The 22500-nt window shown below is 45.8% G+C and overlaps 1 protein-coding gene across 1 annotated transcript in view; it reads left to right on the plus strand.

Annotated features, from left to right (window-relative positions):
- cep112 (centrosomal protein 112) overlaps nucleotides 1-22500 on the plus strand; it is a 246665-nt gene that overhangs the window by 105597 nt on the left and 118568 nt on the right. Inside the window, exons 18-19 of the mRNA XM_063184029.1 lie at nucleotides 6282-6389; nucleotides 11510-11692. Of these exons, the coding sequence (XP_063040099.1) occupies nucleotides 6282-6389; nucleotides 11510-11692 (291 nt within the window). The remainder of the gene's footprint in view (nucleotides 1-6281; nucleotides 6390-11509; nucleotides 11693-22500) is intronic.

The raw sequence follows: 22500 nt of genomic DNA on the forward strand, positions 1-22500 counted from the left end.
TCACTGCACGCAAAGAGGAGCTAGTGTACGTTCGCACAAGAAGCCGCGCTCTTAAGATCACTCAATTAACTTAAACCTAGAACTGCAGAGCAAAGACTTTTTATATAGGCTATTTTAAATAACTTCAACAAGACTTACAGACCCTTTCTACGTGTGGCTGCGGCTTGGAGTTTCCTGTTGTCTTGCTGTCTTATTTCAAGATATTTCGGAAACTCTGAGGGAGATACAGGTGCGTTGAAATATCAGTCAGATCAGATTTCCGCACGCACACACACACACACACACACACACACACACACACACACACACACACACACACACACACACACACACACACACACACACACACACACACACACACACACACACACACACACGTACACACACGCACACGTACACACACACACACACACACACATACTGTACTATAAAATGTATGGATTCACGCAAAAGCATGACTCTTGGAAAATTGTGTGTTCAATGATACAAATGCAGGCATGAAAATCCCTCACCTTTCGGCGAAATTCTCCGTTTTGAAATGAAATTGGGTCATTTCTGTGAATCGTGTAGATCCGAGGAGAACATTTTAGGGGGGGGGGGACGAGCGAGGAGCCAATTTAGCCTACTGTATCCTTGTGTAGCGCTCTACCGCAGAAAACTTCAGTTTCAGGAGAGATTCCACCACTGACAATGACGTTTGACCAATCACAGCATTTGTTGCTGTCGGCACAGCCAAGAACGTGAACGAGCTCAATCTAATTCCCGCCCTTCATACTTTTCTTTGAAAGCGCAATTTATAACAGGTGCCGCTTTGGTCTGTGGGGCTGGCGTGGTTGTATCAAATATCTTTCTTTATAGTTCTAGAAAATCTCTGTTTGTAAGAAAATGTCCAAATGATCCGTCACAGATAGTCTACACGTTTCCCAGAGAGGTAGCTATATTTGAGATCATGATTTTTGTTATGAGAACATCAAGACGCAAGCATTTCGATGAGAAGTGAGTGGATGTAGTTAGCCACAGTGGTTAAGCTGTTTTTCCTAATAATTTGAAACCGCACGCGCCGCTCCGTGCCACCGCGCCACGCCGCACCTTTCTCACCTTTTTCACCCCTGACCCGTTTTCATGCCTGCAAATGCAAATGTCAACACATGCACACATATTGAGCTAAATAATTCTAATTAAAATGGTTAACAGCAGGGGAAAACCAACAACCTATATGAATAATCTGAAAGCAGATGAAGATGCATCCATTCACACACCTATGTACAGTATGTACACTCTCACTGACGTACGGTATGCACACATATGTAAATGATGTGTCCTTGCATGCACACGGCAAGTACTTTGTGTTTATAATGCATGCTCAGTTACAGTACTGCAGGCATCATCCTTCGCAGAAAAGCCCCTAAGAACATTTCCTTGCTGACATGGTAGTATGCAGAGCCATTTCCCCTGTGGACTTTTGTACAGTACGGCTTCAGAAAAGTATGTGAATTTACACACGCACGCACGCACGCACGCACGCACGCACACACACACGCACACACACATACACACACACACATTCACGAATTGAAATGCATGCATCAGCAATGCAGCAGTCTTCCGCCAGGGGGGTTGTGTAGAGGTTGCAGGGGGAAGGGGATCACTGGTGTGTCAACTTGATCTGTCAACCCCATTATTGGCATTGTCCCCTCCTAGCCAGAGTGTGTCACCGACGGTCAGACTGCCAGAATTCTGCGTAAGCATCCCATCCATTGCCACAGCACGTTCGCAGCGCTGAAGTTTGACATCCCGCCACCGTCACCGTCAGCAAAGACTTGACAGGGCCGTAAATAAAGAAGAGTCGGCTCCCACAGCATATTTAGTCAATAAAAGTTATGGCCCCCTGCACGTGTGGTGAAGGCTGTCAGGCTGTCTGAGTCTGGAAAAAATGAAAGATGGCGCATACACTGTACATGTGCAATCATATAGGTGTACGTGCTTGAAATCAGAATGAATGCAAGAGGTCTGCGGTGCACACCTCAATACGGCGCTCTTGATTTTTACAATTCTATTCCTAGTCCTCACACAAGTTGCTTTTTTGGCCTTAATGCTCATAATTAGACGCTGATTATAATGCCTTGTGGTCTGAGTCGGAGTTTGAGCTAGGATGAGGCTTGTCCTCTTCTCCTCTGACGCTGCAGTGACGATGTTTACTTTATCAGTGTCAGAGTGATGTTTACTTACTAAGTATTGCTGTCGTCACTTTCATTCTTTACCTTATTGTATTCTAATTGTGCACTTAATCAGTGTCATGAGTGTGCTTACATTTAAATCCAAAATTGCATGTGTATTCATTCAAATCTGTTCAGAAAGATTTGTAGCCCTGAAATGCCTGTTTTTGGTTGTATTTTTCCCGATGGAAGATTGTAATAAAAAGAAAACTCAGAGTAGGCCTCCATGTTTGCAGGAGGCATCTGGTGACCAGTTGCCCACCGAGGTTTTATGACGCAAACAAACCAGAAGTGACTAGAGCTACACCAGCGTCGGAAGGAAAAGACTTTTTGTGGATGCGCTTCCGACAGAAAGGACAAAAGCGACAATGGGCGATTTGAGCGACTCGAGCAACAGTTTGTAGTGGAACTTCAGCGAATATTGTGCCAATAAGCTATGATTCGGTTCGGTCTCAGCAGCCAGAGCCAATTGGAATGTTGTAATGCTTGCATTCTGCTTTTAACGGTCATACTCGCTGGGGGGTGGTGTCTTGTATGACAGTCCCACATACAGTTCCACACATACAAATAAACACATATACATACTTACACCAGCACAAATGCACACACACACACATGCACAATACATACATACACACTTTTGCCCACTTTCAGTGTCAGTACACTGTTGGCCACACACAATGGAAATGCTCATAATATTCAGATAACAATATATTGCTAATATGTATGACCCATTTCCACATGCAACGGCACGCACACACACACACACACACACACACACACACACACACACACACACACACACACACACACACACACACACACACACACACACACACACACACACACACACACACACACACAGGCTGCCATCTCTCTCCAGGGAACTGAGGAGTGCAGCGAATGCAGAGCCTTTGATCCAAAGATGGAGCAGATGACTGTAGGCTCCATCACCACTGTTTGTTTGAGCTCACATGGTTGTGTGTGTCTGTGTGTGTGTGTGTGTGTGTGTGTGTGTGTGTGTGTGTGTGTGTGTGTGTGTGTGTGTGTGTGTGTGTGTGTGTGTGTGTGTGTGTGTGTGTGTGTGTGTGTGTGTGTGTGTGTGTGTGTGTGTACACGTGTGTTTGTTTGTGTGTGTGTACACGTGTGTTTGTCTGTGGGTGTGCGTGTGAGTGTGCGTGTGTGTGTGTGTGTGCGTGGGTGGGTGTGTATTTGTGCGTGGGTGTGGGTCTGTGGGTGTTTTGGGGGGTGTAAGAGAGAGAGAAAGACTGTTTCTGTTTCTGTGTGTGTGTGTGTGTGTGTGTGTGTGTGTGTGTGTGTGTGTGTGTGTGTGTGTGTGTGTGTGTGTGTGTGTGTGTGTGTGTGTGCGCGCGTGTGTGAGTCACATCCCGCACACAGATGCTACCAACTCCGGCGACAAGGCGCCACTGAGACGGGAAGGAGATTCCTTCCTCTCCCTCCTCCCTTTTCTTCTCCTCCTTCTCCTCTTCATCCCCCTCTTCTCATCTCTCTTTTCATCCTTCGTCATCCTTCTTCTTACCCCCCCCATCCTCTCCTCTCCTCTCCTCCTCCTCTCTACTCTCCTCCTTCTCCTGTTCCCCACATCTTTCTTTCCTCCTCCCTTTCTTCCATCATGCCCCCCCCCTCTTTTCTTTCCACCTCTTCCTTCTGCCTCTCTAACTCTCCTCCTCCTTCTTCTTCTTCTTCTTCTTCTTCTTCTTCTTCTTCTTCTTCTTCTTCTTCTTCTTCTTCTTCTTCTTCTTCTTCTTCTTCTTCTTCTTCTTCTTCTTCTTCTTCTTCTTCTTCTTCTTCTTCTTCTTCTTCTTCTCTCTCTCCACATCTTTCCTCCTTCTCCTCCTCATCAGAGCGAGAACATGGGTGCCTCACTGCTGCTCCGCTGCTCTCCAACATGAAAGTGTGACCGATTTCCACGAGGCGTTCATAAAGCTTTGTTCTAAGTAAGCCACGGATACAATACATATCTTACATAAGTGACTATATCTCGTTCTTATGTAAGTCGCTATACAATTGGTCTGAAAACCCAATATGATAAGAGGAGACTGCTCTTTCCCATTTAGAAAGAGCGCCTTTAGTCAGGCTGTATTCTCATGCAGAGCTTCCCACAGCTGGAACACAATTCCCAGCACAATAAGAGAATCACCAACATCAAACTTATTTAGTAAACACTTAAAATCATGGCTACTGGATAATCAACTGTCAACATAACTCTGCATAGTCTGTATTGGTTAGTTGTTCTTATATTATTTATTTTATAATGTATACACTATTTTACACTTGTCTATTTTCATAATTTGTGCAATACTTGTTTGTATTAAAGCACCATCTAACCTGTCAAGGGGCAAAAGATGGAAATCAGCCTTATGGCTATAGTCTTTATTTATTTGTATTATTATTTATATTTTGCGTTTTTCTTAGACAGGGACACTGTGTTAAAAAAACAAACTTTCAAACCATATGAAGGAAGCTGAGGAATGTGTTGTTGGTGACAGCCTCGGTGTATGTATATAAATATATTACAACATATGAAGTAAATAAAAATTAAAATGAAGTGAAATATGCAGTCTGACAAATGTTCACATGAGAACTTGTCAGAGTGGGTGATCTTTGTCTCTCAAGAGCCTTTGACCTTGTTCATCCTACATTCCAAAACAAGCGTGTTGTCAGTCTGTGTCTTGCCTCGCCTCTCCTCTCCTCGCCTCCCCTCGCCTCTCGGTCAATAATGGTTCACCTTTCAACCGCAGAAAAATCACAAACAATCCCGCCAGTACTCAAGAGCCGTCATTAGCTTTCCCTGGCCTGAGTAGGAAGACGTGCCAACTCCCCTCCTCCCCATCTTGCTTTTTTCCCCATCTCCATTGCAGCTGCATCTCTCATTGTATTTCTTGCTTATTCTATTGTATTCTATTTTTTCTATTTCTCCATCACTGATTACATCCTACCATACCGTATATGTCTGTGAGTAGACAAGGGTTGCGTCTCCTCTCTGACCTTGTGGAGGGTTTTCAGCTCATCCCGCAAGCTCCTATATCATTACCTCACGTTCGCTAGCGCGTTCATTTACCGTCTCTCTAGTGTTTACCTCCCACACATACACGCTGCAGCTTCTACACTTCGTCTAACTCCTGTTCACGCACTTAACTCGCACACACTCACTCACTAAGTCACTCACTCACTCCAGCTTGCTCTCATCCACCATCTTTTCACACTTTGAAAATGATGCAATCAAATCGTCTGAAAAGACTGAAAAACTTGAACTGAGATGAATAACGAGAAAGAAATCAAACTGTGCTTGGCCTGAATGGGACAGTTTCCTCATTGTGCTCCTTTTTTTTACGAGTAGTTGTACTTATGTATAATTCAGCCCATTTCCTTTTATTTACATCAACACAATGAATCAGATTTCCTGCCATGATGAATCACTTGGCGTCAGCGGACCACTGCTATTGATTTATGCCTAGGAAAACACTCGCTGCCTTCAAAGGCCCCTTCATAATAGCCGCCACTGAAGACGGGCGCGGAAAAACAAGCGTAATTAAACCGCTAAAATATGATTGCTTCCACCGTACCCTCTCGCAAGGGTCAGCGTCGAGTCGGCTCAGGTTCAAGTGTATTGATGTGCATTAGTCATTGTATCGTAGTCATTATAATACGCCATCACACAAAAATGTGCTTTTCATTAGTAGGATACACATACTTTATTGATCCTGAACCAAATTTAGGTGTGCAGAAGTTGTTACTTTTAGAACACAGTTACACACCTCCTATTTCAGCATTTATGCTATATTTATAATGTGCTAATTGGGAATGTGTTTTCTTTGTCTTCTTCTTCTTCTTCTTCTTCTTCTTCTTCTTCTTCTTCTTCTTCTTCTTCTTCTTCTTCTTCTTCTTCTTCTTCTTCTTCTTCTTCTTTTTCTTTTTCTTCTTCTTTTTCTTCTTCTTCTTCTTCTTCTTCTTCTTCTTCTTCTTCTTCTTCTTCTTCTTCTTCTTCTTCTTCTTCCTCTTCCTCTTCCTCTTCCTCTTCCTCTTCCTCTTCCTCTTCTTCAGATGGAGAAGGTGGAGGCCGATCTGAACCAGTCCAAAGCAGCTCGGGAGAAGCAAGCCAAGGACTTTGGCTATCAGCTAGAGGAGGTGCAGCAAAAACATGAGCAGCAGGTCAGAGCTTTTTCTTTTCTTCTCTGTCTTTCAGGCAGGCGCTGTGTGTGTGTGTGTCTGTGTCTGTGTGTGTCTGTGTGTCTCTGTGTGTGTGGTTGGAGTTAATGCAATCAGATTAATGCGTGCAGAGATCTTTGTTTCTCAGAGAACAAAGACCGATATGACAACTGTGTCACCGCCGTAATATTCCGCCAATTATTTCTGATTTTATGGCAGCAAGCGCACAGTATTGCACTGCCAGACAATCGTATGGATTGTAATCCTTCCATCTTTTCCATCTCTCCGTCACTTCCAACTGATTGGAAATCTAAGTCATTTTGTTCAATTTAAATCCTACTGGCAGATAAAGATTTGTTCTCTTTTATGCTGGCTTACATCAAAACTGTTGAAAGCCTGCCAAACAGATTCGCCAGATAAGACTTGCAGAGTATCTTAATTACCATTTAGTCTGTTCTCCTGGAAGGTACAGTGTGTGCGCGCAAATCTTTATTTCTTTTTTTTTCTTCTCTTTTCTAGAAAGGTAAAACCAATTTGTTTGAGGTGCAGCCCATTTGTACATCTGTCACCCATGAACATACACCCACAGACTTGGAGATCTCTATCTGATCACCGACCGTGTATCCTGAGGGGCAATGAATGGGCCTGATGTCTCGAGTTACAGAGAAATGGCTTAAATGACAGTGTGTCGCTGCACTCCTCCTGCGTAGCATGCACCCCTTTTCTCTCTCTGAAGACTAATATTTGCCACCCTGTTTGATGGCTCCTTCTAAAAGTGTCTTCACACATTCCTTACCCCACCCATTCCACAGAGGATGGCAGAGACGGCAGCCACATGAGCTGTGGTTGGTTCTTTGGAGTAAGGGATTAGGTTCTGTGTGGTTTTCATCTGTGTGGGTGGTAATGATGTGTCGCACAAAAAAAAAAAAAAAACATGTATGCGGTATGACAGATCAGTTTGCAATTGTGGATTTTCTTTGCCAGCTGGGTGCGAATTAAGTTATGATAAAACTTTTCAAAGAGGCAAAAATGGCTTTCTCTCTTTGGATGTCCACCAGCTTTTCAGCCGCATGTAGTTTTTATGCTTTAACATCTGCTGCAAATATACAAAATCATAACCTCCCAGTCAGCTGCTAAGGAAACCACCAGAGCACTAGGCAGTACTCCAAATAAAGAAAAGAAACAGAAACTAAAACAGGAGCAGGAAAAGATGGGTGTTATTTCAATGTTTTCATTCTGTTGACCATTTATGACACTAATATATAACACCTAATATCTATACGTAGAGTTTTATTCACTGTGCAGTCAGACTGTATCACAAATGCTAATTCAATACTTTCGTTCTGAACTGTTAACACCTGTTGTTTTAATGCATCTAGGATGCTGAACAAAATGAAAAATGTCCTCTGTATGTAGCCTATATTGTTTGTAAATGTAGAAAATAGATAATTTTCTTATTTGACTACAAATTGATATCTCGTGGCTTATATGAGTCAGGAATAGACATTATGTGTTGGATTAAATGAAGTCTTAGGCAGTAGTTTACAGAAGAGAGTATTTTGAACAGACCTTGAATATTTTATGGGCATTCTCTGTTCATGCCTAGTTAACAAACTAAACAGCAATGTAGTAAATGAAGAGGGATGTCAATGTTGTAAATTAAAGCAACGCCTCTTCCATTTGTCTTTGTCAAACACAATAACACAGTGGTTTCAATTACCGCCAGAGATGTAAACATTAAAACACAACACTTGGTCACTTGGGGATAAATCCAATGATTCAACTTAAATGTTCCATGTCCATCCCTACACTGCGCTACCGCAACACTATAAAAGACTTAATAAATGCCTCTCATTGTGAGTAGGGTATGATAATGAACTGTGTCTTTTGTGTGTCGGTACATGCCTTGATCAAAGGCAACGAGGGAGCCATTTTTTTCTTGTGTGTGCATTTTACTATTGCAGTTGAAGGAACATTTGAAGAAAAGAAGCTCTCAAAATGAAAATAATGAATTATCAGAAACGTAGGAGTTGTTGTAGGAAGTGCACGAGAAGGTCAGGTTCTTCTTGTGTCCCTTCTTTTCACGAGGCCGGGAGTGAAGTGCAAGTGGAGGCCAGGTTTAGACGATTCTTCTGGACACAAAAGAGGTCATTAGCTAGACATCATGGCCCGAGTCACCCGGGGACCAGGCTTTTCAAAAGAGCAAGCTTGTTGCCTAGTGACCCCCGATGCCACTGTGACATCATGCCAGGCCTCCTGGCTCATTTCTCCCCACTCTGAAGCGGGGGGGGTCAAGGGTCAGGGTGAAGGAAGGGAGTCGGGGGGGATTGTCTGAGTGTGTCATAGCATGGAGATATCCAGCTGAGGATTCAAGCTGTTGGCCCCACTCTCTCTCTGTCTCTCTGTCTCTCTGTCTCTCTGTATCTCTCTCTCTCTCTCTCTCTCTCTCTCTCTCTCTCTCTGTATCTCTCGCTCTCTGTCTCTCTCTTCCTCTTTCTCTGTCTCTCTTCATCGTTCTCTGTTCTTGCCCACAGCAGCATGAGTGGCAGTCTCATTCTCTTAGTCTTTCACACACCCTCTCGCTCTCACACACACACGCTCACACTTTTTGCATTTCTCTCTCTCTCAAATGCACATTACACACACCCACACTGGCACAAAAGGGACCGTCATCCGTCCTGTACTTTGAGGAGCTGAGCAAAAGAGTTCAGTCGGACCCCCTGCTCTCGTTGGACCCATGCACACAGCCCAACCCCTGCTGAGATCACTCTGGCCTTCTCCTTCTGTTCATTTTTTTTTCTCTTTCATTCCTCCTTTCTTTTCTGTCTGTTTCGCGCTTTCTCACACACACATCTGTGCTTCCCCTCCATCCCGCTGTTGTAATGATTGTATCCCAGTCTGCCACAGAAGCTGGCATTGCAGCAGCGCTGTCGCTTTAAGATGCCTGTCACCTTGTAAGCCCACTCGTACTGCTGTTGGTGTGACGCCATCGAACTCATGCTGTTTCCATCTTTCTTCCCTCTCTGCATCTCTCTTCTGCCTCTTGGCGCATCCCTTGGTCCCAATGTCAGTCTGCATTATTGCCGACACGTCATGCCCTGTTTCCGCGTTTACCCTCCCAAAAAAAATGTTTTGGGAAATATTCACACAGTACGGGTGTGTGATCACGTAAGTTACGCTCACGCTAAGTCAAGACGACCGGCTAATCAGCAAGCGGGGTACAGGGATCGCTACTGATATACTTGAGCCGTCTTGTTTTGTCGGCTTTCTGTGAATTTGCGTTGGCGTACAGGCTTTGGAGGGGTATTATATCGTATAACAAAGACCAACGTAGTGTCCAAACATTGATTCGCTCATATTTGTGAACGGCGACTAGAGATTTTTTTTTTTTTAAGATTGTGGGAGGGGCCAGTAGGTCTACCCACAAATCAATGCTGCCTGCATGAAGTGTCATGATTACTGTTGGGTACTCAAGTGTGGCTGTGTGCGCATGTTTCCTTTTGGTCAGCGCACTGGCAGCATGCAAGCATGGCCAATAGAAATGGTTTCTACAGCTTTAAGACAGTGAAGTCTAGGGCCAGGGGTTTCCTAGCCTGTTCCATTTGCATCATCCTCAGATTGCTAATCTCTACTAGCTCTTGGATATTTGTGTTTTCCAATTGCGCACGGACATACCCTCTTTTTTCCGCAACTGTGGATAGCCGTCTCCGCCGAGGACAGCCGTCCTATTACAGCATGTTGTGGCTCTGTCATCAAGCTGAAGCTGGTGGGAAAAGGAGGAGCGTGCCTCCCCCTGGCACATTGGACCGGCGTCCCCCCCTCTTCACGGCCTTGTGTTGCATCTCTCTGGGGGATGTCTGGCTTCCTACAGGACGTCCCCATTCATCACCTGCTCTCAATAGGCAGTGAGGCAGCCACTTGCTGTCAGGCCCAGGTAGGGTGCCACCAGCAGCATTGTGGGAGGATTAGCATCAAAGTGGCAGAGGAGCGGGGCCTGCGGGGCCGGCCAGGCGGGTGGGGATTGTGGGGCTGGGCTGGGAGGGAGAGGACCAGCAGCCGGTTGGAGGTCAGCGTACCATGCATGCACAGAGGAGGCGACTCGGGGGGCAGGATCGGGGAGAGAGAGAGGGAGCCCTGGGAAAAATGGCTGTGGCTCGATCTCATCACCAGTCCTGAGAGAGCGGAGCACAGCAGGCAGAAAGACAGCGGGAGAGAGGCAACTCTTTTCGTTCTTTTGTTTGTTCTCTTTTTCTCAGTGTGTTTCTTATATTCTTTCGCTATTCTTGCCTCTTTTTTTTCCTCTTGCATACAGCATGTGATACGATTTACAGTTTTGATGGGTGGTAGCGGTAGCGGTAGATTTCTTTTCCTCTTTTTTTGTTGTTGAATAGCCAAGTTTACGTATGCGATTTTCGTTTCATACTCAAGAATTGCAGAAATAAAAAGCATAGGCATCTTTAATCAGAATTTTGAGTATGATCAGATTTTAATGGTGTGTTGTGTAAGTAAGTGTAATTGAAATGCAATAGAAGTAATAGTAGTACTACTAGTTGTGGTGGCTGTAGTAGTGGCGTACTGGTTTGGAAACGTTCATAGTTCACACGCAATTCTCACATTTTTTTTCAGTTGCTTCCGATTTTAAGTTTTGCCACTGTGATTAGCATTAACGGTATTCTCCATGCTGCCCAGTTCTGAATTAATGTAATGACAGCGATTTGCCGTCATAATTTTACATAACAATCGTTTCCTGAAATCGGCAGGAGGGATGAACATTGAGCCCATCGTTTGCCGGCCTAGTCAATCCTACTCTGTCACTGGGGAGCCGCGATTGCAGCAGCAGCTAGAAACATACTGCTAGCTAGTGGGAGAGGCGTACAGTCGTCATCCACTACAGTGGTAGGAGTAGGAGGGGACGAAACCGCATGAGGTCATTGTGATGTGAAAGCGCAATATCAACATCTTGTTATGGTGTGTGAGATAGACAAGAGTGTGTATGTGTGTGTGTGTGTGTGTAGGGGGGTAAAAAAAAAACTTTTTTCTCCTGCTGTGCTTTGGACAAGTTGTCATGACGACAGGGATGTTCTGCCTGATGAAGTCTTGTTGCCTCCTTGTTGTCCAATCAGATGGTGGAGCAGAGACTGCAGCACGAGCAGGAGAGGACGCGCGTCCTCCAGCTGCATAATGCTGAGAAGGACAGTTTGGTCCAGGAGCACCAGCGGGAGATCCACGCTCTGGAGGAGCAGGCGCGGGCCACCATGGCCAAGCACGAACGCAGCACCCAGGAGTGGAGGAAGCGCGACGGACAGGTAGGGTCCATCACCACGTCCATATGTTAGCTTTTGCATTTTTCCGTTTAGTTTAGTTCAGTTTGTCTTTGACAGTTTATCATATGTCATGTTTTTATTACTTTAGAAGTCTACAGTAATGTTTTTTTAATGTTGATTTTGACTTGTCGATTTATTTGTTGACATTAAGTTTTATAAAGGGGTAAAAAAAAAACTTTTTTCAGCGAAAACTAAATGTGCTAAAGCTTCCCCGCGATATATAAAATGAAAAGGCGATTTACGCCAATGAAATTCTACCCAGCGCTAAGTTTCAATGTCGCTTTCTCTTTTTTTGCCTCTTTTTTATTTATACACTTTTTATATCACATTTGATTTCGTCACACAAAGAATAGAACCAGGTCTGAAAAGCCCCCAGATGGAGGAACGGCAGGTTACCATCAGAGAGCAAATACAGAGCCATTCTGGCCTTTTATTCTCCTCCATGGGTAGCATTTCTCTTTTCTTTGGCCCTGTGGTTGGGCTAGGGTAGGGGCAGGGGCTGGGACTGGGGCTGAGCCGTGTGTCCGCACACTGATGCCCTGTGCTGGGGGATCAACACCAGGGCACCGTGCAGCAGGGCTCTGCTGGATAAGCTCTCCACTCTGCAGGTAGCCGCCGCCTGTCGCATACAGCGCTAGTTGGTACGCTACTCCCGTCCGCTACTTCGTTTTTGTTTTACACATACGGAATCGTTTGATTGATTGAAATCTGGTCCCAATTTTGATTGAAAAAAAAAAATCATATAACCATTTAGCTCATTGTTGCCCGCTTCCCTCTTGTACTTTTCTTTCCATCGCCTGTTCCTCCAAATCCCCTTTTAGTTCACCTTCACTGGAATCGCATTCAGTCTGGCTGCTGGCGGGATCTCAGTGGGATGCCGCTTGACAGGCTAGCCCCCGACTGGGGCGGTATTACACTCCTCACACCCCAGATGGAATGGAAATTTTTGGCATACTGGGGAGATGGTGTTTTTTTGCCTCTGTATCAAGCTCCATCACAATTTCCCCCCTCCCCTTTCTCTGGCCAGGATTTATGCACATCAGCAGCTAATACCCAAAGCTGGTCAACCGCAACCCGCTACGTGCTACCATCATCGCAGGCATGCTACATTAGCCTAAGTGGAGTTCTTTTTATGGTCAGTAATGTTTCGTATTAGCGTAACTGATAACGCGTACAAATATGTTTATAATACTGTTATTGACATAAATTTAACATGTCTTTTGGTGTGTGCGTCTTTAAAACTGCCTTCCCTTTTGATCATTATCAGTTGGGCAAAGACTTGGAAGCGTCATAGTCAGATATGTGATATTAACTTGAACCTTTTCGCCAAACCACAAAGACTAGCTTGGCTGCCCCATTCGGCGCATGTGGAACTACCGAACAGCGGGGGACCGAGAAGGACCTCCACAACCACACTTTCCGTCTAGCCGTCCGCTACAGTCTGGAGAAGAAGCAGAAATGAGCAGCTTGCCTTCCCTCCAGGGAGCTGTGTCTGAGATTTGGCCGCTGTGGTTTTGAGTCGGGACATGACGTTAGTCAATCAACCACTGAACCCTGACGCCGGCGCGGTCCGACCGGGTGAGAGGTGGAGGAAGCACTGCAGCAGGGTGCTTCCTCTTCCTCTCCCACCCCCCTACAGTGCACAGGACCCGGCATCACTGGCTAGGGCTATTCATCACGCTTTAAAAGAAGATGGAGCAGTGGATTACGAACCGGCATGCGAAATAAAATGATCCCAGTTATTTATCTTCAAAAAAGCGAGGCGTTCCTTTTAGCCCTCACTCTCGCTCAAGACAAGGCAGTGATCTCGCATGCTGTGTTTTGATGAAAAGGAGGCACTAAGTGGATGTACAGCAGCACAGAACTCACATCCCATGGCAACAGAGTTTCGAAAGCCACGCCGCGTACGGCTGCATCAAAAAAGAGCCTGAATTGAAACTAGTTTCATCATATTTTGATGGAGCCAGATCAGAGCCTTCATCTGCCTTGATGTACCTCAAACCCACTCTGTCAGTTGAGAGAGTGGGGTGAGGGGGGGGGTGGTGGTGGTGGGCTGTGGAGGAGTGGAGCAAGGCCAAATGGGAGGACGTGTGTAAAGGTGCCTGTACCTGGATGTGAAGGGCGTAAAAATATCATCCAAGCCTGGACTGTCGGAGATAAGACGGGCTAGAAGTGCTCTCCTGGCCATGCTAACATAAACCTAATTCCTGCCCTCTGTGAGGCGGAGGGAGATGGATGCAGTGAGGTGTGAGGAAGATGCTCAAAGGCACAAGCCAGCTGGATTGCCAGAGAAGGTTTTCTGGCCTACGAGTGGGATGAGAAAGGTCAGTAAACTTTGGCCAACCGCCCTTCTGCACACGCTCAGTGGAGTTGGATGCAACGGATAGATGGCGGTGGAAAATGTATTTATGCAGTTTGAAAGAAGCCTTTGGACAAAAGGTTTTGAGTAGAGAGAGGAGCTTGGCCGATGGCCTGTACTCTTGGAGATGTTGAAACAGAATGGTCTGCGGAGGAAGAGTTGGCAGGGTCTGTGGATATCCACAGCTCTCTGTTCCTCCCTCAAACACACACTCGCACACATAAACACACATTGGAGATGAGTCACTCCGGACTCATCCCGTTGATGTGGTCAGGAGGCTTGCAGGAGAGGGAGCTGTGGTGGACGGACCGTGCTGAGTGAGGAAGGCATACGGATGACTGAGCCTGTGCGGTGCCCAGTGCCCACCCTCCTCATCACAGGGCCCCTTTTGTTCCTCTGGCCCCATGCTCTTTGTTTTTCGTCCACGAACATCAGCCCTCCTTCCACATCAAGCGACCGGCCGACGTGCAGCCCCTACCTCCTGCCCTGTGTAGCGAGGGCCAAGGAGATCAGCTGCTGCTCGTGGCGGGACAGTGCTCGTCTTTGTTCTCGAAGTGGATGGGCTGCGAAAAAAATAAAAATAAAAACACCTCTCCGTCTAATCGCCAGCCCAGCTACAGGCCCCTGCTATCAGCTTTGGCCGAGCGGTTCGATTTGTTTTATCCTTCACCTTGTTTTCATTTCTGCCTGTCTGCCTGTTTCTGCCCATTAGCAATGTTGGGGTAGTGTTTCTGGAGCTACAGACGCGGTATTTGTTCCAACCTGCTATTCCGGGCAGTGCCGGGCTTCCTATTGATTGTCGACTTTGGTTTCTGGAGTTATTATTGAACACACAAAAGGGATTCATGTCTGAAACAGATTCTCAGGGATCAAATATTGGAATGTCTCTCTGTGTGTGGTGTGTGAGTTATGTGTGTGTGCGTGCGTGTGTGTGCATGCGTGCGTGCGTGTGTGCGTGTGTGTTTATAAAAGTGTGCTCTCTCTGACTCCTGAACCTGAAGCTCCTGTTTATATTTTTCTTTCTTTTCTTGTGTTGGGGTGGGGGGGGGTGGAGGGTATAGTTACCATCCCTCAGGCTCAACCCCCTGCTTGGTGCTGTGTGGAGATGAAAGTGGTGGAGGTGTGTGGGGGGGTGGGGGTTGTTGGCGTTCCACACAGGACGCCTCTCTCTTTCGACCCGGGCTGGCTCCCTTTATTCCAAGAATGCACCATCAAATGCTTTTGGCTTTGCTATAAAACAACAGCTCATTGACGGATTCAAAACAGGGTTCAAAAGATGCAATGAAATTCTGAAGTGTTTGTCTTTGTAGATATTTTGAGCTATTTTTTACTGGCTGCTTCCCGTACCCAAGGGAATGGGCTTTTCCTCTGCAAATGTTTCTCCTTCCCTCAGCTCACATTACAATGGAAGGATGACACACACGCTCAGTGCCTGTGCTGTCGTAAACTCAGTGAAGTCACTGTTTACATGGATGCAGATCCTGTAGAAGTTAACAACTAGGAAACTAGACCAAACTGAGATGTTTACATGAGTTGTTGTAGATTCTCGATACAGATGCCTTGCATGTGTGCAAGCCCATTTGATTCTAATGGCAAAAAAAGTGTTTCAGAGCTAAAGTCACAACAGGAAGACCAAGTGTGAATGTGCTGCACAAAAACGTGCTGTTTTTTTGTTTGTGTGGCGAGACAAAATTTGCTCTGCGTTTAAGACAGGTGTGCCCAAAATCGCCCTGAATAACAGGTTTAGTCAAACAACAGTTTAGTCTGATTCAGTCTTAGTCTGGCTGCTATCATGCGGAAGTAAACATAGAGCTTCAGCGATGAGAAGTGTTTGATTTTTTCCCCCCTCAATGTTGCCTGCAACGTACTGACGGCACTTTGCAGTGTCATTTTTTTATTCTATTGAATATTGATACCGCCATTGGTCTTTCATGTCACTGCTCACAGAGTGTTATGGAATGTCTAACTTCAAATGTTTCTGAAATGTTTCTAACTTCATTTAAAACTTAGTTTTTCCTTATGCTATTTTCTGTCATCTTTGATTAATTTTGCATTTCCTTTTTGCTCTCTCACTAATATGTATCAAAGAGTTCAAACAGCATTGCAGAGAATTAGATCCTTAGAACTCCAACTTCACCCTCCTCCCCCTCTCTCGTTTCCTCCCACACTCTCTCTGCTACGGTTTCCCTCTTTCTCTATCTTTTTTGAGGCAGTGATTGGCAAATTAATGACGCTGTCAAACTCAAGGACCCTGATTTCACAGTAGAGGTTATTTTAGGTTATTTTTCCATTGTCCATCATTTTGAGGGACAAGGTCATAAAATTCAGCCATAATCTGATGTTACGCCTCTTTTCATTTTTCATTTATTTATTTATTTATTTTCTCATAACAATAGTAGGCCTGCATATTTCATAGCCTTTGTCAGTCATTCACTTTCATTTAGCAAGAAACTCTGCTAGTGCAGATCTCTTCCCAGCCTGAAAGCTGCATGCTAGATTGTGCGATGTTTCTTTTTTTATTTAAGATATGTTTTTGGCCTTTTATGCCTTTAGGACAGGGCAGTGAGAGAGTGTGACAGAAAATGAGTGGGAGAGAGGGATCGGCAAAAGAATCGAACCTGGGTCATGGTATGGCGTCTTAGGTCATTGAGCCACCACGCCCCCATAGATCACATGATGCTAGCAAGAATGAAACTGAGCCAATGCTTACTGATTTGAAATCACTTCAGATTTGTTCACATTAGCCCATTCTTCATTTTCCACCAAGTTGCTTTGCATGCAATATTGCTTAAAAGCAGGCAGACATACCACACAGAAAACATTACTTTTGAAGACATACTGTGCGGTATAATTATACATGCTGCTCTGAATTACTGTGTAGATAAGATACTGTATGTTTAAAATGGCATGAAGCTAAAGTTAAACCAAGAAGCTGACCACATGCCTAATTTTGATGTTGGAGCCAGCCACTCAAAGCAGGTCTTTCATCTTCCACTGTGTTAATCCTGCTATTTTAACCCCGTTCATCATCACCTTCACAATTACTGGACTGTGCAAAGAAACTCAGGACACTCTCTGCTACCACAACACTTTTTCAGTGTTGCTGCATAGCAGTAGAGCTTACCCATGTCGACTACTAAACAAATTGGAAATCAAAGCCGCGAGCACGAGTTCAAAGACTAGACTGAAGCCGATCAATATTGTGGATGACCGGCAATTGGCATGGGGTGTCAATTACCAAGTTGGAAAGGAAAAGTCCACTTTTTACTTCAGCGTGGAAATGGAACACCTCCCCATCTGTGTTCAATTCAATTTAGTCAACTATTTTGTCAGTGTAAGGAATTTTAGCTTGGGCAGCTTGGCTTAGAATGTTAGTTTCTATATAAAAAGGAGACAATCCGCACGCTTCAGGTCTTTTTTTGTGCAAAGCTTTACTGATCTTGCAAGCTTTCGGTCTGAGGTCTGAGACAGGCTCTGCCTGATGAAGGTCTAAGACTGAAAGCTCGCAAGTCCAGTAAAGCTTTGCACGAAATAAGTCCTGAAGTGTGCGCATTGTCTCTTTCATATAGAAATTTCCACTGAATCTTCCACTGCACCTTCCAAACAGATGAGCGGTGACCCTTCACCACTTCCCTTAGAGTGTTAGTAAAAGCCTCCCTCCCAGTCCTAGCACCACAGAAAAATACACTACTGACTGAGCTAATCATCCATGCAGCTTTTAGCTCACTGCTCCATATCTATTTCCCATACCAGAGCTGTTTTTATTAATCAGGTTCAAGACTGTGTCTGGATAGTGCAGAAGGACCTGTTGGTTGGTTACGAGTGCCAACCTATGCTCCTGGTTGATAGATCAGTAACTAGCCAAACAGAAGCTGTGACATGAACATGACCCTCCCCAAAGCAGGGAAAGAAACAAGCCCCTTGGCTTATGGTTTGAACACAACATCAAGCCCGAGGGGATGGATGAGCCACGTCAGTCTCCAGGAAGCGGATCGCTCCAACTACCAGATTGTGACGCTGGACATGCCAAGCTGCATCTGTCAACTCACAGTTCTGACGCATCACCACTCATTTTATGTTCTATGGAGGATTGAAAACATGTAGCTTATCAAGAAAGAATTTGAGAAATGCAGCGAATGCAATTTTTTCTACTGGTTGTCACTCGTGATATTCTTATGTTGCAACACTGGTGCAGTAACATGGTTTCACAGCTCAGTCATGTTGCCGGGAAGAGTATGACATCAACGTTCGGTTCTGATCCATCAACCTGGCAGTGTAGTGTACCGTGCGTATACTCTCTTGTACACTCCTGTCACACAGAAAAAAAGGAAAAACAAACATCCATTTCATTTTTTTTTAAATGCATAATGTGTTCGACCCTAAGGCTGCTGCTTAGAAAACCGGAGGAAGAAAAAGTCCTCTCAAACCGCTGCCTCTCCACAGCACCATTGTTTCAGTCCGAGCCCAGGCTTTCATGTCAGACAGCAATGGTGTGGCAGACCACGGCTGTCCACAGCCCCGGCCCCAGCTGTGCTCAGCCGAGGGGATTTATGTGTTGATGAGGTTGGAACTCAATAAAAAGCAGAGCAGTTCAATGCTGGAAGAAAGCTGCGGCTCAGTGCGGCTGGGGTTTTTTTTGTGCTCCCCCCCTCCAAACGCCTAGTCCCTCCCCTCCCCTTCCCACCCCACCCCTACCCTGCCTTTCCACCATACGCAAATGCCAATATTTCCATCGCTGTTATGAAGCAAATGCTTCAGAGTATTGAGCCAGAAAACACAGCCACCCAATGGCCATCACCCCTCACCCACCCACCCTCACCACCTTCCGCAGTCCCTTCACTATTCACACCAATCACCCACTACACTCCCATACACACACACACGCGCGCGCACACAGTCTCAGTTCTCTCACCAAGTAGGCGACCAACCCTGCCTCCACCACACACCCCAACTCACCCCCAACCCTACCCCTCTCTGTGCTCTCACCAAATACAGTACACCCCCTCCCACACACACACACACACACACACCCCACCCCACCACAGTCCCACCCCATCCGCTTCCTCCTCATCCCTCGCTGCCTCACCAAGTACAGCGGGCCCCCTCCCCTCCCCTCCCTCCCTGCTTTCCTCCCCTCCCTCCCTCCCTCCCTCCCCTCCCCACTCCATCCCTTGAAGAGTGGCTAATGCTAATGAGCTGTGCGAGAGCTGATAGCAGCCAAGCCCTGGCTGCAAACGCTTTCATGCACGGGCACCACAGCACTGCCACTGCCTCTGCCTCTTCCTCTGCCTCTTCCTCGGCCTCTGCCACTGCCACTGCCTCTGCCTCTGCCTCTGCCTCTTCCTCTGCCTCTTCCTCTTCCTCTGCCTCTTCCTCTGCCTCTCCATCTGCCTCTTCCTCTGCCTCTGCCTCTGCCTCTGCCACTGCCACTGCCACACATGCCGCAGTGGGGTGCAACACAGAGGATGACAGAGAGAGAGAGAGAGAAAGAGAGGGACAGAGATAGATACACACATACACATATATATGGAAGGGGTGAAGCAGAAAAATATTGGGAAAGAGAAATAGGATTGACTCTGAGGTTGAAGGAGAGGATTGTGTGTGTGTGTGTGTGTGTGTGTGTGTGTGTGTGTGTGTGTGTGTGTGTGTGTGTGTGTGTGTGTGTGTGTGTGTGTGTGTGTGTGTGAGAGAGAGAGAGAGAGAGAGAGAGAGAGAGAGAGAGAGAGAGAGAGAGAGAGAGAGAGAGAGAGAGAGAGAGAGAGAGAGAGAGAGAGAGAGAGAGAGAGAGAGAGAGAGAGAGGGTGAAGGGGAGGAGTGATTGAGAGAGAGAGAGAGAGAGAGAGAAGGAGGGGAGTGTGTGTGTGTGTTAGAGAGAGAGAAAGAGAGAGAGAGAGAGAGAAACGTGCCATTAAGACATGTTGCAGTCACCAGCTCTTAGCATTCCATGTGCCATGTGTGTCAGTGCAGCACGCTGCCGCCGGCAGGATTTTGGCAGTGGATCTGCTTGTTTACATCACCGCTGTTTATGCATGTTCTCCCTCTCCGCCCTGCACTCGTAATGCTAGCAATGTATTCAGGCACACACACCGGCATCAGAGCAGGTTAACTTTGTGTTTGGTCTTACTTGGTGATAGACGGCAATCGTGGCTCTGGATGTAAATGAAGTTCTGTGCGTGCGTGCGTGCGTGCGTGCATGTGTGTGTGTGTGTGTGTGTGTGTTAAGGTCATGATAATCTTACTATGTGCTCTGCCTTCCAATGCCGCTGCTTTATTCTTCCCATTATATGATGCAAAAATTGGCACGTTTTCAAGTTTGACTCTACCTCCCATCTGGGTCTCCTTTGGATAACTCACGTCTTACAAACCCCTTTAGCAAAGTGTGAATCCTTCAACATGTGTGGATTTGTAGCACACAGAATTACATTGCAAAATCTTCACATACGCACGTATCCCACATATAAATCTTCACACACATATCATTACTACAGACTAGAATCGTTTTTTTATGTCAGATTTTGAGGTATCGCTTGCCTTGCCTCTTTTATTTTATTTAAAATATACCAGTGTTGAATATATACAGTAAATGGACATATTACAAAGGGAGACGTATTTTTCACACAAAGCACATAAGAATCAGTGAATACTTAATTTTGACTATTCTGGAACTATTAGCCATGTAAACCCAAGCCTGCTCGTCCCAGTTTAAGCTTCCCCACAAGAACCCCTTGCCACCCCTCGACTGTCTCTCTCCACACCAGTAATCCATCTCCCTGGTGTGGTTTTAAGGACCCCCCCCCCCTTTTTTTCTCCACAGGTCACCCCCCAATCCCACATAGACCCCCAGGCCCCTGATGATCCCACGGTGGTGTCATTAGCTGGGCTCCTCTCCAGGTTCCCATGTACTGCAGTTTGTGCTGCCGGGAGAATCTTTGCTGATGGATGATCTGAGGTTCCTGAGGTTGTTTCCAATCTATTTTAAGTGGTGAAGCCTTGGATGGATGTGCCTTGAAGGAAAGAGGCTTTGCCATCCTAAACACTGAAGAATCCAACACAAAAACACATTTCACCTTCCGTCCGTCTCTCTCTCTTTTTTTTGGTCTCTTCTTACAAACCAATATTTGGCACTTCTGCACTCCTGTCTTTCAGTCATGCCCTAAGCATTGCATCATTACAGGTCCTGACACATATCTTCAAAAAAATGTTACAACATGAAAAACCAAAGGGGGCCCCAGTCAAGTATGTCTGTTCCTCTAAGCACTTTCATCTGCTGTAGCTCACTTCAGGAGTGGTAGATCGCTGAAGCCCGTGTCAAATATCAAATAGACGTAGTGTGCAACGGTTTGACCTTGCGATTCATTTTGATCAGTGTAGTCATTAGTTGTATGAACTGTGTGCAGGCTGTTCATGGTCAGGTAGTTAGTTATTGCAGATCTTCCACAATTTACCATGACAAGGCCCCCAATATACCATGGATCGTGCCACACTGCTTTCTTCTGTGCACCAAAACATTGTCAACCTTCGTTTCTAAATGGTATGGCACTTTTTGTTTATCTAAAGTTAGCTGTTGTTACCCATGCCACAAGTGGCAAATCTGCACAGCTTTCCTCAGTACTCAGTCATTAGTGCGCCGATCACAGACAGGCTGTATGAGAGCGCTGCTCCTCGCTGTCTCCCGCTATATGCACCACCCTGTGACAAACGGAGCCGCCGCGTCGGCTCATGCGACAAGCATATATACACAGAGAACGTGCTAATGGACGGATCCAAGTGCATTATGCTGTTTGCCATCTGGCTTAGTTTGGGTTTCCCTCGAGCATCAAACGAGCTATTTTATTTCGGTAATAGCTCCGTATGATTGCCGCGGCTTAAGTTTTCCCTTTGATGCAATTCCTTCCAAATTGTTTTTCTTTCCTGATTTGGTCTTTGCCGTCTGTTTCGGTATTAATGTTGCATTGGGGGAAGCTACGAGATCTAAGGCTTCCAGCATCAAGCTAATTAGCTTAATTCTTTAATTATAAACAGACAGCGTGCACCTGGCTAGAACAACAGCAGAACTCTGTAGTGTGTCCCTTCCATTTGTGTTTCTGGCGCTTTCGTTGACTCAGGTAGAATGAACTGTAGTCAGAACTCCGCACTGGGGGGGTTTAGACTAATGGACAGTCACTGGGAGCGTGTGGGCCCCTTGGTGTGGATGATCCTTCAAACCCTTTGACAGGTAGAGAGAGAGAGAGAGAGAGAGAGAGAGAGAGAGAGAGAGAGAGAGAGAGAGAAAGAGAGAGAGAGAGAGAGAGAGAGTGAGAGTGAGATCACAAGAGGTAGGAGGAGAAAAAAAACGAGTGAATTTGTGCCTATGTGATTGTATAATAGGCCTTTGAAGTAGTGCTACTTCTTTCTTCTGCTGGTGATTTTGTGGAGATGAAAGAGAGAGCTG

Source organism: Engraulis encrasicolus, chromosome 2, assembly GCF_034702125.1.
Source record: "Engraulis encrasicolus isolate BLACKSEA-1 chromosome 2, IST_EnEncr_1.0, whole genome shotgun sequence".
Taxonomy (NCBI): domain Eukaryota; kingdom Metazoa; phylum Chordata; class Actinopteri; order Clupeiformes; family Engraulidae; genus Engraulis; species Engraulis encrasicolus.